Source organism: Rhea americana, unplaced genomic scaffold, assembly GCF_003343005.1.
Source record: "Rhea americana isolate MKP2758 unplaced genomic scaffold, rheAme1 scaffold_136, whole genome shotgun sequence".
NCBI classification, from domain to species: Eukaryota; Metazoa; Chordata; class Aves; order Rheiformes; family Rheidae; genus Rhea; species Rhea americana.
Window position 1 is genome coordinate 419967 of NW_028185439.1, and position 13140 is coordinate 433106.

General features: G+C 37.7%; 1 protein-coding gene across 2 annotated transcripts in view; it reads left to right on the forward strand.

Annotated features, from left to right (window-relative positions):
- ADGRL4 (adhesion G protein-coupled receptor L4) overlaps positions 1-12246 on the forward strand; it is a 78644-nt gene extending 66398 nt beyond the window's left edge. For both annotated transcript variants that reach the window (XM_085298144.1, XM_085298145.1), the window contains 3 exons: positions 7001-7092; positions 8689-8857; positions 9401-12246. In XM_085298144.1, the coding sequence (XP_085154270.1) occupies positions 7001-7092; positions 8689-8857; positions 9401-9463 (324 nt within the window). In that variant the 3' untranslated portion in view covers positions 9464-12246. The remainder of the gene's footprint in view (positions 1-7000; positions 7093-8688; positions 8858-9400) is intronic.
- The last annotated feature ends 894 nt before the right edge of the window (positions 12247-13140 follow it).

The window sequence follows — 13140 nt, forward strand, 5'->3', positions numbered from 1 at the left end:
GCCTAAAGGGTTTTTTTTCATGTTTTTTTTCACATTTTCCACTCCTAGATAAGACTGCTGTTGTATACCTAAGCATTCGAGAAGGTATATTCACTGGGGACATGATAATGAGATAAATCAGTCAGGAGACAAACCCAGACTGTTTGACTGCCAGCTTGTGTCCAATTTCATGCAATTAATATGGCATATATTTTCATTTGGAAGCTTAAACTGTTGCATTGTTAATAGCTTAACTCTGTTCTCCCCTGACGGAAATAACGATGACCCACTGGATGTTGTCACTTTACCCTGCCATGAGCCAGCCCGACAGAAAGATGGAAAGCTATTGCGCTCTGTGGCAGAATTCAGACCATCACAAGCTCATTAATTCAAACACTCATAATGAGGGTCATTGTAAAGACTGATACTGATACAGTTGCTCTGAACTTCAGACATTTTTTGAAAGASCCAAATTCAATATGATATATGTAAAAAATTCAAGTATGTGCCTAAGAGAGCAGCAGGAGAAATTTTCTCATTCTTTTTTTGTGAGATCTGACATCAGCATATAGATGGTTTCATCAATTATTGAGACAGAGACCAAGAAAGGAAAAGAGAATGATTTGGGGGCTTCATTTTTGAAGTTTGAATGTAAAGTGCTCAGACTGAATCAGAACTAGTATGTCTGAATCTTTAGAATTAGCTGCTGCTTTCTCATACTCGCTCTCCTTTGTGACACTAGAGAGCCTTAAAAGGCTCGTGCTTAAAGTGTTTTAATAACTTTTGAAAACCTAGAATGTATCTTTTACACAAGAATATTATATCTGAAATTACAAATTCCTTTTTCATTCTATAAATACATGTGTACTTGAAATAGCCTCAAAAACTTCAGTCTCAYATTCAACAATTATTTCACAATTTATAAAGGAATTGTGTTTCGATATCTGGCCTGAGAAGCTCGGGGTGTGGGAGATCCAKATCTCCCTGCTCCAGTGAATATTTAATTATTTATACAGAATGAAACAGATCCAGCAGGGCTGCTGGAGCGATAGCAGTGAATAGCTGGTACAGGGGCTGCAGAAACTAAGGGCCACATCCTAGCCTGAATATTAAGGACAACAGAGAAGCGTGCCCATGCCTGCAACATCCYAGTGGGATTTTCACTGTTCAGAAGTGAGTGTCCTTTCTGGCTTTAACCAGAAAAAGCTGTCCTGGTCAGCATTTCCCAATGAAAGTATAAGCTGAAACAGTGAGCATTCAGTTTTGATGTACTGATTATTTTTCAACAAAAAATGTTTAGACAAAATTTTCTTGAGCATCTCTTGTCCTTATCTGTTTCATTTTAGAAAATATCGAGGTGCTAACTGAACTAACATCATGAAAAATGGATCATATCCCTCTATTCATTCAACTGCTTTTGTCTTGCTTAAAAAAAAAAAAACAGGAGGAGGAAAGAAAGGTTTCTCAGTTGCAAAATTTGATTCTCAGTTGCAAAATTTGACAGCTGTCAGCTACCTTGATGGAGCAAATTGATGGTATATCATTTCACTGAGTATCTTACAGTTTAATTGTAATTAATTATGAAAGAAACAACTCTTCAACATGAGTGCAAATATTTTTATTTGCAGGTAGATATTTTGCATGCCTTATAAAATTTTGTGTATTTCATACCATTCAGTGCTCAACTAAAAATAACTGTCATTCTGTACCTACACAGAAAATGTTTCATGCAGCGTGAAGCACTCATACTTACTTGAGGATAGAACATTAAGTCTACCAGTATGTAAAATACGTACATTTTAACAGTGGAATTAAGGACCTATTTAAAATTTAGCAGTTGCTAAGCAATGTGCTATTAGCAGAACTCCAACAGCTTGAAACATTTAGTATTTTAGGACCTACGTGCTCATTTTTATGTTATTACTTAGTTTGCAAAATACAGCTAGTGATCAACAAGGAAGTCTGTAATTTGTTTAGACAAATGGTGAGACTGGTTTTCAGTGCTTCTTAGCAAAAAGGAMCTAGGAAATATTGTTATGGGTTGGTATGTATACAGTTCTATTATTTCCTTCTACAAACCGTGARTGAATGAAATTCTACTGATTGTCCCAAAACTGATAGGAATAGAAAAGCCAAAATAGCAGTATCTTTGCTCTACGCATGCTTCTGGTTGGAGAGTTTCCCTCCATTAGGGGAGCCCACACTGGCAGCAGTGCTCTGCTCGGCAGCCTTGGGAGAATCCAGAGGGAGGGAGGGAGGCCTCAGAATCCAGGTTCACAGGGCAGTCTTCCTAGCTCTGGGCAGAGATATGTTACCACTACACACAGGTTTTCCCATGCTGCCCTAAAATACATGTGTGCTGGACTGAACAGAGCTGCCAGTGCTAATTCCTTTGGCATAACCTCGTTACTGTTGACAAGCTGATTAGGTAAGCACTGGGAAATTTCTGTGAATTTGCAATCACTTTTTTTCTCTTATGGGCAAGAGGAAATTGTCCAGGCCAAAGCTGTCCAGCTTGTGGCTGTGGGCCAGATCTGATCCTAGGACTTGTACCCTTCCTGGCAACTTTGTCTGTGCCACCAMGACCATATTCATGAACACAGGAACTGTACCATGGAGATCTCTGAAGTACAACCTTAGGAAAACTTGACTATCCTCCTCTGCCATAGCATACATCCATGATACGTGTTTAGCAAATGTTAGTTTGGAGAATGAAACCCATGACAGTGTCCATTCTTGCCTCTGAATCTCTGGAGACTGCTACTTTGTATGAGTATGCCAGTGGCTTAGTGGGGCCAGAAGTTACTCCAATGTCCTAAATGCTCCTGGTCCTTCATACAAATGATCTCCCAAAGAGAGGTGTGCTGAACATCTGCCATCGTCCCCTTAAAGTCAGTCAGGGATGTACAGCAAAACCTATCTYATCAGGATTTGTGGTTTACTGGAGGTTGTTCTGGGTTATACAGAAACATAAATGTAGCCACCTATATSTACCAAATCTTGATTTCATGGGATCCTAATAATTACACTTATTTAATGTCTATTTTACTTAATACTTTTACTTTCCAATCATTTTCTCATAAATATACTAAAACATTGCTAGAATTTAGGAAACTAAAAATATTTTTACAAATATCTTTAAGGAGMAATGATTCCCTGAAGATACTACGAACAGAGGCTGTTCCTATATCAGCCCTTGTCTTTGATTAACCACTTAAAAGAAAGGAATAGAGTAATTATTAAAATTAGTTCTGTAGTGCACCTGAGCACTTTGAGTGAAACCTGACTCCCACTGAAATCTCGAGGGGGTGGAGGCTGCTCAGCACCTCACAGAATGGGCTTGAAATGAGAAAGTCGGATGTTTCCTTAGTGAAATAATAACAAATGAGTTTACTGTTTATCTAGTAGCATTTGAGGTTGTTTGTTTAAAAAAAAAGAAAAAAAAAGAAAAGGAGGGTTCAGTTCTGGGCTTGGAATCAATGCAATTCCCCTTTAGCCTATTAGACTCCTAGAGAACCGCCTCTCAGGACGTGCAGCAGTTTCTCTAACTACTCACCCATGTAATAACCCTCAAAACAAAGTCTCAAGACCTTATCATGTCATGCTGTAACATCATTATTCACTTGATAAAACTGTGCCTGTTCCACAACATCTCCTGCTTTGGGTTTGCCCCAAGCTGCAGAGTGGCTCTGCTCATTATACAGGTAACTTCTCCCCAAAGCTGGCGTGTGGCAGCCRTAGTCCCCAGACTGGCTCTTCGCAGGCTCGTGGAAAGCCTGCCCTAAACTTTGTTTCACAGTTGCCTGCACATGTTGCTCCGTTCCAGGTTGCTCCCTCTCTGGAGACAGCTTACCTTATGTTTGTCATTTCGCTCTCATTCACCTTGCTTGTCACCTTAAGGCAGGCTTAATTATAATGTCATCAAAGGTTTATTCAACAAGATCTTAAGATTGTGCTTTAATTACAAAAACAAAAGTTTACAACCGAACTAAGTATAAAACACAGCTTTTGGCTTTAGGTTGCAACTGGAGCCTTTTTAGATGTTTTGGTATCTCTCATCCAGAATTCCTACTGTATGTTCCAGCTGGAAGATTTGAGATCCAGGATTCCTGGTGGCTGTATTTCAGATGATTTCTATAACCTACTACCTACCTACCTATATTCATCTGAAGCTCAGTTTTGGATACAAATGCAAATGCCTTAAGTGGTGATAAATGGGGCCAGGCATTTTGGGTGCTTCAACCTCCCCTGCTATCCGTTTAAACGATGTGTATGGCTCTTTGCTGGCATTGGTAAAAGGCCGTTTCCCCTTCGCACCTGCTCAGTCCAGCTGTCCARTGTGAACTTTTTACCTTACGCTCCCCAGACCTAGTTGGGGCTATTAGTACACTTGTACTAGAGAACATGGAGGAACATGTTCTTAACAGGATGTTAAGCCCAGGATACCTGTTAGGTTACCAGCTTTCTCCAAAGACCACACCTCACAGATCATCAACAACAACTAGTTTTTTTGTCTGGATTTGCCCATGAGTTCATGTTATTGTCTTCCCTTAAGTTTTGCTGGGTTTTCAGTGTCATAAGACAGTCATAAGTATTCTGTTGTTTCCTATTTGAAGTCCTCCAAAACACAAAATTCGAAGGTTCTAGCTTAGGCAGAAAAGAAAAAAATAGTGTAAATTGCCTAAAAGCTACTGTTTTGAGACACTGAACACTTTATAAAGGCACTCTATGCACTTTGCTATAGATATATTTTATTAATGCCATGCTTCAAAATGGGGCAAAAACCTACTTAAGACTTTAATAAATCTTGGAAATGACTGGGTATTTCAGAAGTTAAGCTCCCCTTCATTACCCTGTAGCACTACCTCCTGTGCGGCTACCTGAGACATATTGTACAATAATTGTGTTCTGACAGCCGACACCGAGAAGCCAACGTTAACCTCTCCCGTTCCCTCGATACATACAGATTATTCCCATTAGAGTGAATTGATGAATGAAAAGATCATCGTTAATGGGTATTACTTTAATGCAGAGGGCCAAAACCTATTATCCTGTACAACTGTGCAAATAGTATTTGGGCAATGAAGTCCCACTGGAAGGGAGCGAAATGGAGACCTCTACCCCAAGGCCCCAGATGTGGCCGCTGCTGGTGGTCCCTTTTGGCCTGTCCCATCCCTGTTCAATGAGCCCTCACCGCTTCTGCAGCTACCGCCTGGGCGTGCGGTAACGGATGGTGTTTGGCCCCAGAGCTTTACACAGAGCCCATTAAGGGCAACAGAAAAGCGGTCGCTGACACTAATGACGGAAGGTGGGCCACAGGGCCACAGGCTGCGAGCTTGCCGACAATTTCTAAAGCAGGAACGGTATGTATTCTGCATGCTCATGATACTTTGATCACGTTTCAGCCTACCTTTTGCAGATTATTTTAATAAGTACATGAGGTGGGTTATGCAGATTACAGTGTATGCGCTGAGTTATTTGATATATTATTCACCAACAAACATAAGATAAAAAGTAAGTCTGCATATAATTACCTACAACTGCTGACTGACTTATAATTAACTTTGAAAAATTGCTGGTTTAGGAGATATTATAGATTACAATTTTAAATATAAAGAGCTTCAGAATAGCTCTCACGATCAGTGCAAGTACAAGGTATTCAGTGAAGGATTAATTCCCTAAACTACTAATCAGCTCTATCTCCTGCCTTATCAAATTGTAAATACATTATGCTGTATTAAAGTATAAGCATGCAGCTAATTAAAGCAGAGCTTGCATTTAATATCAGATACTCCCCTCCAAACTTAACAAAAATGTTCTAAGGACATACATAACAAATGTTAACAAATTAAAGTGATTTTTTAAGTGATGCTACACTTCTGTAGCAGGCTTTTGTTTTCATTTTGGAAGGGTGTTTTTTTGTTGTTGTTGTTGTTGTTGTTGTTTTTTAAGAAAAAGGAGGAGGGAGGAAAACCCCACAGTCTTTCTGGAGAAACAAGTTAGGGAAGCCAGTAATTCTATCAGTCTACAGCTGTAAGCCCACAGGAACCAAGCAAGGAATTACAACCAAAGATCTACAAATAGAACATGGAAGACATCCAACTTGAATTTGGTTCATTTGTTAACATTTTTAATAAATAGATGCTGATGTTTGGGTAAGGAAAGCAGTAGAAATTTAAATGAAAGATCAGTGAAGCTTGTCCAAGCAAACAGAGGTTCAGAACCATGATTGAGCATCATTTGCAAAACTGCTTCCTTGTTTTTTTTTCTGTTTCAAACTCAAATGTAGTGGAGCCACTATAAGGTAGGTTTAAAAAAAAGAAAAAGAAACTGAATTATTCACCAATGGAAAAAACATAAAATGTAAGTGAGAATACCCAGCAAAGAACCTTTCAACCAAAGTTTTTTTTTTTTAATTTTCTTTATTTCTTTGTGTAAACCTCAAAGTTTTTTGTACCACTTGAAAGTTCTCACACCCAAAAGACACCAGAGCATACAATGTTATTAATGTTATTCAGCAACAAAAGACACACATTTTGTCAAGATCTACATGATACAGTATAATAGAAAATCCATGGGGGAAGGGCTTTTTTGTTTTTCTCCTTTTCTCTTCTCTTTGCTCTCTCCTCTTCACTCTTTTCTTTTCTTTGCTCTTTTCTTTCCTTTTTTTCCTTTTCTCTTTCTTTTCTTAAACATCTCTACTTGGAGAAAAAAATCTCAGCAGGAAATAGAAGAGATTTACCAATAAAATCAATAAACATTTGCAGACTGTTGGTAGTGATACTGTTGAGATAAGGTAGAGTTACAGCCCTGTTTGATCAATGTTTATGACAGGGCTCATATTTTTTTAATAGAAGTGGATCAGAAAGGGTTTTTTTCCCCTCCTGGCATTGGATTCTCTAGGTTTCATACACACAGAAACCTTATCTGACTTGTTCCATTTAAATGTGTATCAGTTATTGAAATTCAAAAGCACCCTGGTTTGAACTAAAAAAGAATATCCTTTCTTCATTCCCCTCAGGTTAATTTGCTGGCTTTTGGAGTGATTATTTATAAAGTATTTCGACACACTGCAATGTTAAAGCCAGAAGTTAGCTGTTATGAAAATATAAGGTAAGTTTGCCATTCAGTACAAATTCTCTTCTTCCATAAGTTTAAATGGAGCCAGAGGTGAAAGTGATCATTCAAAAATAACATTTTTTCCCCTTCTGGAAGATTTATAGAAAAGGAAAGATTTTTTGTTATCCCAGCCTTCATATTAATTTGGGGCTAGATTTTGTAGTGTTTATTCCCACTGAACAATACCTTATGCAGCAGCAGTGGGGTTGTGTGGAAGGTGTGCAAAGCACACAGACAGTGAGTGGCCCCTTGTCCACAAGAGGGTAAAGAATCATGAGAAGGTTGGAGAAGTAATTTTCCTATTAAAGTACTTTCTGTAGCCTCTATGCAAGCCAAAACAGGTTTCAAAACCTATGCCTGAACTGGGACCACAATATTTGTTGTGACCATATAGTCACAATAAACTGTATAATAATACACTGATAACAAAATCAAGGTGAGTTCTTAGCGATTCACGTTATTTGTTAAAACACTACATTAGGACCTTGTGCCTCTGAAGCATTTTGGGGAGGGGGAAGGGGTCTCTCCAAGATTTTTACTTTGCATGCTGCTATGATTTTTCCATCAACTCACTCTCTTTAAAACTGATTTATAGGGACCTTGAAAACCGTTTGTGCAGGAAAAGCTGAAGTGTACTACAGGGAACATTGAAAACAACTTACTGTTTGTGTTGCTTAGGAACACTCCTGCAGTTTCAATGCATTGCACTAGATTTATAGTTAGGATTTAGCAATTGTTTGATTGATTACTTTCTCTTATTCCTCACCCTTTGTAGCTTCATGTGGTGAGTTGGCTTTAATGAAGTTGAAAATTATTCATTTTCAGAGGAACAGTGCTAAAAATGTCTCCTGCTCAAAAGAAGTCCTGCACTGACTGGGCTAAGAATGAATAAGAAAGTAATCAGTGGTTTCATTTCCAAGACAACATGCTGTAATTTGCTCAAGTCTGTGAGCACAGCTCTACAGCATGTTAGGAAAAAAATCATAGAAAATCAGTTCATATAATTTTAAAGCATCAATATCCTGACCTAGGAAATATTTGAGAATATTTGTGTTTTTAAAACAAAAATATATATATTTTTTTAGAGACAGAACAAATGAAAGAAACAAAGTCTAGTTTTACAGTTGGCACCATCTTCTGCAGTGAACCTGAGAGGCAGCCTGGGAACCCTTTGATGTCATGCACATGTACTGACCTAAGAGCATACTGTACATTTTTCTGGGTTATTTTTTGAGGAGAAGGGGGGGGAATACTTCATAACAGACATATGTTTTTCCTTGGGGAATTACACTAACAGTAGATTTAAATCAAATCATATGGTGCTGCAGTACACCAGAGAAAACATATCTGAAGATTAAAGAAGCCAGTGTTTTAAGGTCCTTCAGTTTTACTCCTGTGCTGTTCTGCAGTGATTATATGAGCTTACTCATGCTACAGTGTTACAGCACACCCTAAAGCACAGGCCATGCACTTGCACTTCTAAGGCCTCTGCCGCTGAAAAAACTTGCCTGTGCAGCACTCATTCAAGCCAGTTAAGGACAGAAAACAGCATGTCCTGCAAGTTGTTTGCAATGTTTGCCTCCTGTCTAGGTCCTGTGCTCGAGGTGCTCTTGCTCTCCTGTTCCTCCTTGGGGCTACCTGGATCTTCGGGGTCCTCCATGTTGTCCAGGGATCAGTGGTTACTGCGTATCTTTTTACAATCTTCAATGCATTTCAAGGGATGTTCATCTTCATATTTCTTTGTGTGTTGTCTAGAAAGGTAAGGGTCCCATTCCTGAGAGAAACAGTTTAGGCAGATGGTCACACGTAATTACATAAGCAGGTGCCCAGCCCTGGGGTCTGAGGTGGGAGGCTTATGGCCCAAATATTTTATCAGAGCAAGTGTGGAAATCTCTGTGCCACTGACGGCGGATGAGGAGGGAACAGAGGAAATTTTACTATTGATTTCAGCAGAGACAGAATTTCTGCCTGGATTCTTACTGTCTAAGATATTTTCTCCAGGTTTTAAAGACAATATAAGAAACAGTAAATAATGTTTTTTTAAAAAAATGTAAAACTGATTATAGTGTCATTACCTTGACGAAATAACACAATGGGTGTAATAAAACTTAATTCCAGTCTTTGCAGTTAGAGGCAGGATTCACACTCTCCTGAGACAATATATTCTGCATTATCCTGTCTTAAAGTCAAAAGCATTCCTACCTTAAAAAAATAGTAGATGGAGCAGAAGAAAATGAATTAAAACATATATAGACCTATTAATAGATCTATTTCATGTTTGAATTCAATATTTTTATTTCAGATTCAAGAAGAGTATTATAGGTTGTTCAAAAATGTTCCTTGCTGTTTCGGCTGCTTAAGATAAATGGAAGTAAAACCTGTGCAAGCATCTCAGTGGAAGAAGGGAGCAACCTACATGATGTTGTTATGGTAATTACAGAAAAATATGGCACTGTGAAAGTATGAAATGACCCAGTGAGCAGGCATATCTCTTAACTGAATAACTGACTCGTTTTGTACATACATGTGCATTCATGCAGAGCATTTATATTACGCTATATACAAACAGTATACAAAACAAACCGGATTATTGGAAAACAAATACTAATGCTCACCAGAGAAAGGAGTAAATTTCTAAAAGAGTACAAGATTTTTCATGACTTACGGTTTTTTTCTAGCATTAGAAATATCTGCAGTCCTGGAAAGAGAGATATGAGAATTCAACTGGCACAGCAGATTTTATAAATTGTTTTGCTAGTGGAAACATGCCCACTGTCTTTTTGTAGTAATAAGCTTCTTACATTAAGTTGTATAAGGCCATCTGCAGGGAATGGGTTCCATTAAAGAGTCAATAGATAAAGATCTGCTTCATCCCAGACTTTTGAAAACATTTCTTTTAATTTAAAGTAGATTAAAAAAGGAATTTGTTTAATATTATTCTCTTATCACTCTGAAATATGTATTTGTATATTAATCAATCCTTTATTTTTGTAACTTTTAAGGAACTGTTTAGATTAAAGAACTGATGTCAGGTTTGATACAAGAATGGTGGGACAGCCATTTTGTAGGTGAAAGATTATTTTGTGAATACTTTAAAAAAAGATCTGGTTCTTATTTTATTTAATTGCCAAACAGACTGAGATCTGCTCTACTGGCACTATGATTTTGGAGGCTGTGGGAAGGAAATGCTTTCACAAGTTTCTCACATGACAGAGATATTTAGAATACAGACCTTTTAGGATCAAATTAAAGCAAAGCAGTAGATAGCACCTATGTAGAAGAATAGTAATGTAAAATCAAGGTCACGTTCCTCCATTCCATGTAAAATTTTAATTACAACAGTTTTCTCCATTCATAGCATCTTTGAGTCAAGCAGTTGTCTTCCTCCCAGGTTCCTGAGTTTGAACACTTACCCTGTGTTTAACCTTAGGAGCATATGTAGATCTACCGAAATCAAAGGGACTATTTGGGGTGCAAGTTCTGCAGGCTTAGAGCATAAACATATTGCATCAGCAGTTACAACTTTGACATCTTACTCACTTTTAAAGTAGGCTATAATTTCATCCTTTTAGCACCTAGCTTGTGTGAAGTGCTGAGCAATCCACAATCCATGTTGCCTTCTCAAGAAGTGTCTAGGATCTCAGGTGAAGTCCAGTATTTTTACCAGTGAGACACTGTAAATACGTAGTTGTTAATAAATCCCACTGTTGTTTTGCCTATTGAAATGAAGTACTCTGAATTTTATTTATATTAAAGGAAACCTTTTTTTTTTTTGTAATGGCCAAATTTATTTTATCTTTTTTCCATATACACAAGGCTTTTGTAGTATGTAGTACGGTGACATGCTTCATTAAGTATATTCCATGTGTCTGTCAAATTTCAGAAACCACAAGTGGATTTTTTTTTCTTTTTTTTGAAAGAAATCATTGCTGTTGGTCCTCTGAATGTAAAATATGTGAATAAACTGAAATGCTTAGGTTTCACATTTCAACATGTTTCCCTTCATTTAAATAAATACAGTGGTAAATGTTCCTACGGTTATATATTATTTGCCATGAATTATTTGCTCTATTTTCTTTGGGAAGATGCAGATATAGATTGCTTAAAAGAGTATTTTTAGAAGGATATCATCTTTAATCTCCTGCAGAAACCTAACCTATAGTAAGGTTGTCTGGACAAAGAAGTACCTCTAGTAACTGTTTAATGACTTCAGCATGTTCAGTGAGATTGAAAAAGTTCCTTGGAAAGAGAATATATCATAAAGTGTTTAAGTTACAATAGCCTTTTAATGAAAGAACTCATTTTATACAAAAACTGTACTCTACTTGCTGGGTCAGATTTTCATTGAAACTTTGTTTTCTGTACATGCAAAGATAAGCATTCACCTTTTAATACAGCACATAAGGAACAGAAAAATTTTGTTTAGATTCATGGACTTAGAGCCTGAAGGATATTGTAATTGTCTTCTGTATGCATGCAGAAATACTGAAGAGAAATAAGAGAGTTTATTTGTCAGAACCCTTAATAACACAAGCCTGAATCCACTAGAAAAAAAGAGAGACAATGTACAGAAATTGAAAAACCAGCGGTCCAGTGGGATACTTTTTCAATTTAAAGATGGTCAAGGATTGGAAACAGTTGCCCAGAGAGGCTGTGCAGTTCCAGTTTTGGAAGGTTTTAAGGTCCAACTAGATGAAGCTCTGAGCAACCTGGTCTCATAGCTTTGAGCAGGAAGGTGCTGTGAGCTCCCTTACAGCCTGCATTATTCTATGATTCTGTGACTCATTTTATATATGAAATATCAAATTGGAAAAATAGCAGTTGGGCATTARTTATTATTTTGCTAAAGAAATTTGTACTCAAGTGCTGTGCATGAGCTGAACAAACTGTTTTTCCAGAAAGAAATCTGTGACCTATTTGTCAGATCATCTGGTAGCTAGTTGACTGATATGGAAAAAAAAATTTTTGCTCCGCATCTTTTCAGATTACATGCTTTTGAGAGGTATATGTCATCTCCAGGTGGGGCCAGGAGGAGAAAAATAATCAGTGATTGACAAGACAGATAAAAATAAAATGTTCAGATTTCACTGTGAAAGCAAGTGCTTGCTGAAGAGAGAAATTGTTTCCATTAAACCAATCGAAGAGAAATTTGTGTTCAGTGTTGCATTTCAAGGTGTGCTTCGGAACATAATAAATAAGGTCTGGTTTATTCAGAAATAATTATTTCCTCAAAGTGCATTTCAAAGAAGCTGCAACTTTTAGGAGTTAATTATCATCACAGTCATCAAAGATCTCGGAGTTTCAGTCTGCCAGAGTTGTGCTGATGCATGGATCCTCTGTAGCCTTTACTTACTGGGTTGAGACACGTAGGCATTGCCACTACCATAAATACTGTTCAAATTCATTTCAGGCTTTTTTTTCCACTATCCAGTTGTCTTATAAAACATTGTAGTAAATCCATTTCTTCTTCCAGTTAAACATGCTTGGTAGTTACAGGCTTTAGCATGTACAGTAGTAACTGTAGAGTCAGTTGTTTGTTCTGGATGCAACTGTTACTTACTTGGGCAAAGTTGTTGTATTTGCAGATTCTCTGCTAGGCCTTCCTATACCCTAGTTCCAGTTGATCACATTCTGTGTACGCACACAGACAATTCTGTATCCAAGAACTGTACTCTATGGGCACTTAGCTCTACCCATTGTCAGTGGCWCTTCTCATACTGGCAAGCATCTGTAGTGAAATTTGCTGTCTACATAGTAAATTGAGGATTGAGAGACTTCCTAATTAGCCAACACYGCTCTTCAGCCTCAAAATGGGGTAACCAAGTCACAGTCCTTTCCCTCAGAACATGCTGGTGCCCAGAAACCAGGAATTTGCAAACTTACGCATCTTTCTGACCAGCCATAAAAAGGTATGTCACATATGGTGACATTAGGCAAAATGCCCAAATATTTGTAATGTTGACTTTGCCAGCTGCTACACTTCCACAATCACTTTGCTCACCAATAGTACTATAGTACTATTTTTTACATCTTTACCATGAT